This window comes from Lemur catta, chromosome 3 (assembly GCF_020740605.2).
Source record: "Lemur catta isolate mLemCat1 chromosome 3, mLemCat1.pri, whole genome shotgun sequence".
In the NCBI taxonomy this organism is placed as follows: Eukaryota; Metazoa; Chordata; class Mammalia; order Primates; family Lemuridae; genus Lemur; species Lemur catta.
In genome coordinates, this window is record NC_059130.1 from 14,898,834 (window position 1) to 14,906,917 (window position 8,084).

An 8,084-nucleotide genomic window follows, 5' to 3' on the forward strand; every position below is an offset into this window, starting at 1 on the left:
TCCAAACAGATTTATTGAACATAACAAAATTCTATATATAAAGTGACCTGGACCTGCTGCTTCAAAATATGATCCTTTCTTACTAATATCTTGATAGGCCGGTCCATAGAGTGCTAAGAAGCAACTTACTCTAAAATAAATAGAAAAGTGCCCAATATCCATTAAATGAATAGCCTAACTGTTGGAACTTTAGTAGCTCTGTAAGATAATTAACATAGGTAGGATCGAGTCCCTATGAAAGGCTGCTAGAGAATTGATACGTCAAGAGGCCATTTTGTGCACTGCCACTGTGATGCCATCATGCTTCTGGATCATAATGTTCCTGAAAGGCAAAGAGGAAAATATTCAGTGAAACATTACAAGTGGGACTTTGGCGTAAGATTAAAAATGTCTAGGACACAACTGAAACAACAGTATCATTTTTTTGTATGTATAAAAGCAATATATGAACATAACAAAACATTTGGGAAATGTAGAAAAATACAAAAATGAGATAAATCCTTAATCCTAGTACATACAACTACTGTTAATATTTTCCTGATTCTTTTTGTATTTGCACGTATACTATATAGTCATGCAACACATAACAATGTTTTGGCCAAAGATGGACCGCATATATGATGGTCACCCCGTAACATTACAATGGAGCTGAAAAATTCCTGTCGCCCCGTGACTTTGGGGCCATCATAACATTGTCCTGCAACACGTTACTTCTGTCTGTGGTGATGCTGGTGTAGACAAACCTGCACTGCCAGCTGTATAAAAGCATAACACATACAATTATATGCAGTACATAATACTTGATAATAAATGAGTGTGACTGGTTTATGTATTTACTATACTTTTTATCATTATTTGAGAGTGTACTCCTACTTAATTATAAACTTCAGGCAGGTCCTTCAGGCAGTGTTCTAGAAGAAGGCACTGTTATCATAGATGACACCTCCATGCCCCTGAAGACCTTTTGGTGAGACAAGATACAGAGGTTGAAGACAGTGATACTGATGATTTTGACCTTGGGTAGGCCAAGGCTAATGTGTGTTTGTGTCTTAGTTTTTAACAAAAAAGTTTAAAACGAAAAAAAAAAAATTAAAAATAGAAAAAAAGTTTAAATAAGGATATAAAGAATATTTTTTTGTACAGCTGTACAATGTGTTTTACAAAAGGTGTTACTACAAAAGAGTTAAAAAATTAAAAAGTTTATAAAGTTACAGAAAAAGCTTATTATTGAAGAAAAATTTTAAAATAGATTTAGTGTAGCTTAAGTGTACAGTGTTTATAAAGTCTACAGTAGTGTACAGTAATGTCCTAGGCCTTTGCATACACTCACCACTCACTCACTGACTCACCCGGATCAACTTCCAGGCCTGTAAGCTCCACTCATGGTAAGTGTCCTATTCAGAAGTACCTTTTAAAAAATCTTTTATACCATATTTTTACTGTACCTTCTCTAGGTTTAGATACACAAGTACTTACCATTGTGTTACAACTGCTAAGAGTTTTTAGTATAGTAACATGCTGTGCAGGTTTGTAGCCTAGGAGCAACAGGCTATACCATATAGTCTATGGGTGTAGTAGGCTATACCATCTAGGTTTGAGTAAGTACACTCTATGATGTTTGCACGATGACAAAACTGCCTAAAGACGCATTTCTCAGAATATATCCCCATCCTTAAGCAATGCATGACTGCATATATGTATTTTTCTTTTTATAAAACTGTGATCATACTGTTGTGTGTAGTTTTGTATTCTTTTTGCTTAATATTATTCTGAAGACCTTCACTTGGAATATCTTTACTATTACTTTAGAAGTAATTTTTATTCTCCGATTAGTTTTCCTTTGTGCTATTTATTACTTTTTTTTGGTAGACTGATAGTTCATGACAATTTTTACTCTTTGTTTAAATATCATTGTGGCCTGAAAGCACATTAGAGATTGATATATCTGCTCCTGTGGTCCAAAGGATGAAGAACCTTCCCCAAAGTACTTTGAATAAGAATCACTGATGAACACAGGGCAGACTCCAGTCAGATATACCAGAAATTTTTCTGAGCAAAAAGGAAAGGAGGGGATCTGCTGAAATCTACTCACCCATTATCTGATTCTAGGCACACCACGGGAATATCAGTGGGGTCAGAGGTTAGCTTAGCTGCTTGCTGGGCTAGAACAGATACCACTCCAGCATGTTCATCCGACAGGGTCCCACGGCCTGGCAATGAGAGATGATATCATGTCATCTGATTGTCCAAAAATGAGTATAGAGCTAAACTAGTATCTCTCACTGAATTATTCACAAAAAAGTTCAGTTCAGGGGTTTCTTAGGTTAGGTACTGACACGAAACAATTTTTCCCTTATACTTAGCTGGTTATATTAGCAAGAAAGCCAGACAACAGTTCTTAAATCAATAGGGCCATAACTGACATTGAATTTTCAAAGTCCTTCCCATCACCATCTCTAAATACCTTCTTAAGCATATCAGGAATCTGTAATTCAAGTCCATCTAAAAGTCATAAATTCATTTTATAGGAATCTTACTGAAATCACTAAGAAATTCAGAGGTCAGATTGTCAGAAAGTAGTCAATAAGGACAGAGACTTGTTGAAACTAATTAATTCCTCATGGTAAAACTGATTTTCTTTTACTGAACTCAACCTCAAAGGATTTAAAAATAAAAATCTTTACTCAGGAGTTTAGCTGTAAGTTCACCTTGACAGCCTAGGTGAAAGAATATTCTGTGAGCAATTCTTTCTGCTAGAATCAGCTAGGTGGCTGTTTTCAAATGTCAACAGAATTGGCTTTTTATTAATGTTTGTGTTAATCTGTTATATAACTAAATTGTTGGTACAAAAAAATTACAATATACTTCTGTATATAAAGGCAACACAAGCTTAACTGTGCCTGGAACTAGTCAGGTAAAAGACATGCCACCATGGTGGAACCTACGATTTACTATTATTATATAAAACATTAACTGGCCAGACATGGTGCAGCCTTCTGGGCCTTGAAGGAACACATTTAGTTTTAGATTTCAATGCTTGAATTTCAGTCTTTCCATTAGTGAAAGACTGAAAAAACTTGCCTTTTTCCTCTCAAGTGACTGATTTGCATGTTAAACATAACAGAGTTACACAGATTACCTCTGTCAGTTACCCTTCCAGCAAAAACTCACAGCTTTAAAAATTCCTGCATTAGGAGCAAGAAGTCTTAAAGAACAACTCAGTAAAGAAAATGAGACTCAGAAAGGTTCTTTTTGGTCCAAGTTCACAATACTAGCAAATGAAAGAGCAGGGGGTTGGACCCAGGTATGTCCAACTCTGAAACCCATTTTACTGCTTACTCACTTGTTACTTGTAGTTGGACTGAAAAATGGCACACCACCCACCTCGCAGGATTGTATTAGAGACAACGTATATAAAGCCTAGTAGCCTCAGCATATGGCATAAATTCAATAAATGGTAACAGCTGTCATTATCTGAAGTCCTTTCTAGACCCAATTTAAAATTATTGAAATATTACTTTAATAGAGACAACTATTTAGTGCTAGAACTGCAAGGAACATTTCTACTTTCATAAACACCAAAAGTTTCAATTTTCTTATCTTGTTACTTGCAGATAATGTCTACTCTCACAAAAGTACCCAGAAAGTGACAAGGTAACAGGGAATAAAAGCTGGAGAATAACAGCACACTAGGCTCTTACTCAACATCAGATGCTGTACAATACACCAAAGAGTTGGTAGGAGAGATACTTACAGCCCAGATTAAGTCCTTGTGAATCTGTGCACAGGACTCCAACAATGGATGGATTCTTCATTCTAATTCCAGGAACCCAAGAGAGGATGCAGATGATGTGAGAAAATGAATTTAAATAAATACAACATATATAGGCTTTATATCTACCAGGCATTAAATGCTTTAAATAGTGTTTCTCCACCCTTTTCATTATCACCCTCAAGAGAAACATTCAGTTATTACCAATTATTAAACTGGTTTCCCTTTGATGAGAGAGAAAATTTTGTCAGCTACTGCTGGGGCTTATGGAGACCCACAAGCATTGCAATATCTACTATGTTTCGTTCTTGTTAAAAACACACGTTTTCGTATACTAACTCATTTAAAACAACTTGGAAAACTCTACATGACTTAAGCTGCCTCCCGGAGGAGAAGTAGGGAGCTGAGGGACACTGGGGGGAGAGAGGTGTCTCCCTGTACGCTTGCTTTTACCTTTCCAATTCTGAATTTTACATATTACTCATTTGAAAATTTTAAAGGATGATTTGTGTCTCCTTAAGCACCAAGTAACTGATGGGTTATACGTAGAAGGAAATCTGTTTACACTGTTCGGCTCGCCTTTGCACGCCTGGTGCATCCTTCCCAAATGTCAACCCGCTTCCTACAACAACTGAAGAGCGGTCCTGACCGTACAGACGATTTCAACTACACGATAGGCGGTTTGGGGTCCGGGCGTGGACCCCGGAGGTCGCTCGAGAGGGAATGTGCGGAGCCAGGCAGGAGTTTCTAATAATTCCGGGTCACCCGCCCCGCCCCGCGGCCCCTGGGCAGGGCTCGCCTCTTCAAACCGTGGCCCAGGGGTCGCGCCTTTTGTCCCGCTCCAGTCCACCTGCCGCGACCTTAGGACAGACCGAAGAGGCCCGCACTACTCACGTGTCCTCCAAGTGCTGCTCTAGGGTCGCCTCCATCCCGCCGGCCACCCACCTCGACCCAGACCCCAGCCGCGCGGAGCGTCCTCCTCCCCCACAGGCCTGGGTCACGTGACGCGGGCAGGGCGTGGCCCGGAACGGCGCCTCCAAAGGAACATTTGTCGCGGCGCAACGCCCGCGTTTGCCGGAAGTCATCACCGCGCTTCCGCCGCCTGACCCCGGCGCGGCGGTGAGCCGGGGCGCAGTGCCACGCCAGGTGGCCCGGCTGCCCCGCACAAACGGCGGCGCGGATTATTTCCCACCCGAGACACGTCTGCCGCTGGGCACAGCGCCTCGGTTCCGTACCTGGCATTTTGTCTCAGGGATTTTTAACCTTTGGACCCCGCTTCCCCCGACTCTGAGGCCGGGGGGCCAGATCTTAAGTTTTACAGTAACCCAGCGGGTCGGGCAGGATCCGGTCTAGGCGGTGGGCAGGTGCGGAGAAGGGACACAGGACCCCAGGGAAGGGGTCCACAGGCTTTAAAGGGGCAAAACAAGGGACTAAAGGACGAGATGGAACAAGGTTAAAACCCCAAGCTGGGTGATGGTAACGTGTCAGAATTTTAATGAGGACGTTGGTACTTAACTATGGCGAGGGCTCAGGAAAGTTTAGGGGAAAAAAACATTTGAGCCCTAACTTGTAAGGAAGATTGGGTAGGACTACTTAAAAATGACTTTAATAAATCAACCATAAAAGCAAATAAGGAATGGAAACCTCCACGGTCCCAGTGTTCAGAGATGACTAGTAATCCCTTGGAGAATTTCCTTTCAGATAATTGCCTTTCCAAATGTATACTTTTAAAGTTTTTTTTTCTTTTTTAAGCAGAATTGACATACAATTCTGTGGCTGGTCTCATTCACAGAATTTAGCATAAATATCTTTCCATGTCAGTAAGTATTCACTGACATCCTTTGAAATAGTTGCAAAATATTCCATGTTATAGCTGTGCCTTAATTGATGTAATCAACCCCTTATTAATGTATGTTGTTTATGGTGGTTTGGGTGGGGGGGCTATTACAATGTTGGTTGAATATCCTAATAGCTAAATATTTGTGTAGTTTGAAGTTTTTCTTATGATAAATTGTTAGAAATGGAATTACTGGGTCAAAGGATATGGTCATTTTGAATACTTTTGACATACACTTACAAATTGTCCCCCAAAAAGATGGTGCCAGTTTACAATCAAATTGGTAGCATTTTGCCGAAAATGGGAGTGTATCCATAGACTCTCCTACCCCCACATGCCTCTACCCACTCCTGTTCATCATTCCTTCCGCTAAGTTTTCTCCAATCCTCTCACCTCCAGCTTTTACTAACAGTCTACCTTCTGATCTGGGGCCCAGCTCCAAGGCTATTCTGGACTTGAGCTGAGAGTTCCTCTTCATTTTCTCGCTGTCATAGTGAGGCTTGCAGCTTCCTTCAAGTTTCAGTTTGAATGTTGTAATGCAGGTGTTTTCGACTCCTGCTCCAGAGAAATTGTTTAAGTTAGGAATAACACAATATGGGCCATATAAGTTTTAGAAAAAGCAGTTTAAACCTGCCCTTGAAAGATAGCATTAGAAAATATTAGTACTGAGTACTTGCAGCAAAGTTTGTGCCAGTTGTTTAAGGAGCCAGCTTACTTCCTGCCCAAGTCTTGCCGGACGCAGTGCGGCATTACAGTACCGCCCCCTTGTGGTCCCATGCGATGTAAGGCTTGGCAGGGCTGGCGCTCCTCATCTCTGGGTTTTTAAACCTCCACCCGACCGTCCGAACAAATCTGATGTGAGCCGCATCTGAAATTTTTTCTTTTCGTTTTTGAGACAGAGTCTCGCTCTGTCGCCCTGGTGGGTAGGGTGCAGTGGCGTCACTGTCGCTCACTGCAATCTCAAACTCCTGGGCTCAAGTGATCCTCTTGCCTCAGCCTCCACATCACCTGGCTAATTTTTCTATTTTTTTAGTAGAGACGGGGTCTCGCTCTTGCTCCGGCTGGTCTCGAACTCTTGAGCTCAGGCAGTCCTCCCCCCTCGGCCTGCCAGAGTGCCAGGATTACAGGCGTGAGCGGTACTCATTAGCTACGTGTGGGTAGTGACTACGGTATTGGCCAGTGTAGCTCCACGGTACCTCCGATTATCTCAAAGCCAGATCAATGATTAAAGTATTCTCAGAAAAGCTGGTGACTACTTTTTAAGCTGTAAGGAAAGCCTGCAAAGGAAAAAAAATGAGAAAGTGGGAAGAGGATGACAGCGGGCCCACACACCCTTCCCGCACGGAGGGGGGTGCGAGGGAAGGCTGTGCCACAGCACCCCCTCTTTCTCTGCCCTGTGCTATTTTGCCCCTGTGCGGGTAGGCGTGGGGGGAGGAATAGTGTGTATAGGTCAGTCAGGCGAGTGCTGGGGGCTGGGGTGATGGTTGGAGAGTGCCTGACCCTAACTATTTTCTGTTTTCTTTAGCTTGTGGGGTATTTGATAATTCTTAAAGTCTTAGTTTCGAGTGCTGTTAACCATTTCTGGGTTGACGGGAAAAGTTCCACGACACTCAGAGCACATGTCTCATTGTATTGTATAATAATTTTTTAGATGTTTCCTTTTCAAAAACAGGGAGAGTGTCTTCTCCATCTCTGCATTCCCAGTGCCACAGAGCACAATAGGAATTTAATAAACATTCATTGAAGGGTCTTGATGACATCTTTTGGGAAAAGGACTCTGTGGTTGCCTTGAAGGTAAAGAACTTTTAGGTCCTGAACTTTAACCACCTTTATCCTCTTCTTTCTCCCCTCCTCCATAAACGAGCTCTTAGAAAATGCCAGGAAGGGCCAGGCTCCATGGCTCATGCCTGTAATCCTAGCACTCTGGGAGGCCAAATCAGGGGGATTGCTTGAGTTCAGGAGTTCGAAACCAGCCTGAGCAAGAGTGAGATCCTGTCTCTGCTAAAAATAGAAAAATTAGACACATGGCACATGCCTGTAGTCCCAGCTACTTGGGAGGCTGAGGCAGGAGGATTGCTTGAGCCCAGAAGTTTGAGGTTTCAGTGAGCTAGGATGATGCCACTACACTCTAGCCGGGGCAACAAAAAACTGCCAGGAGGGTCCAGCAGAGAATGCCTAAGCTGACGTGTTGTGACTGGGAAGTGGAAAGTGCTGGATAGCAGAGAGGAGGAACGTTGCTGTTGGCTCAAGAGACCTAACCCCTCTTCCTCGACCTACCAGAAGCAGAATCCTCCTGAGGGGTGCATTTAAGAAGTGCAGCTCCGGTAGAGGGGTCTGCTCCCCACTGGGTGCAGAGGGCTCTGCTACTCCAGGGCCTTTCACACTGGACTGTGGGTTATTCTTTCAAATATCTAGTCATAGGCCTTCAGTGGAATGAGCCCTCACATGCCACCAGGGGGCATCAAGGCCACAGAA

The 8,084-nt window shown here is 42.6% G+C and overlaps 1 protein-coding gene across 1 annotated transcript; it reads right to left on the reverse strand.

Moving 5' to 3' along the window:
• Nucleotides 1-4,868, reverse strand: LAMTOR5 (late endosomal/lysosomal adaptor, MAPK and MTOR activator 5). The gene is made up of 4 exons (XM_045546759.1): nucleotides 4,667-4,868; nucleotides 3,755-3,816; nucleotides 2,093-2,210; nucleotides 1-322 (listed from the first exon to the last, which is right to left on the reverse strand). Exons 1-4 carry the CDS (start codon nucleotides 4,855-4,857, stop codon nucleotides 262-264), a joined length of 432 nt encoding a protein of 143 aa, XP_045402715.1. The 5' UTR covers nucleotides 4,858-4,868; the 3' UTR covers nucleotides 1-261.
• Nucleotides 4,869-8,084: the final 3,216 nt, after the last annotated feature.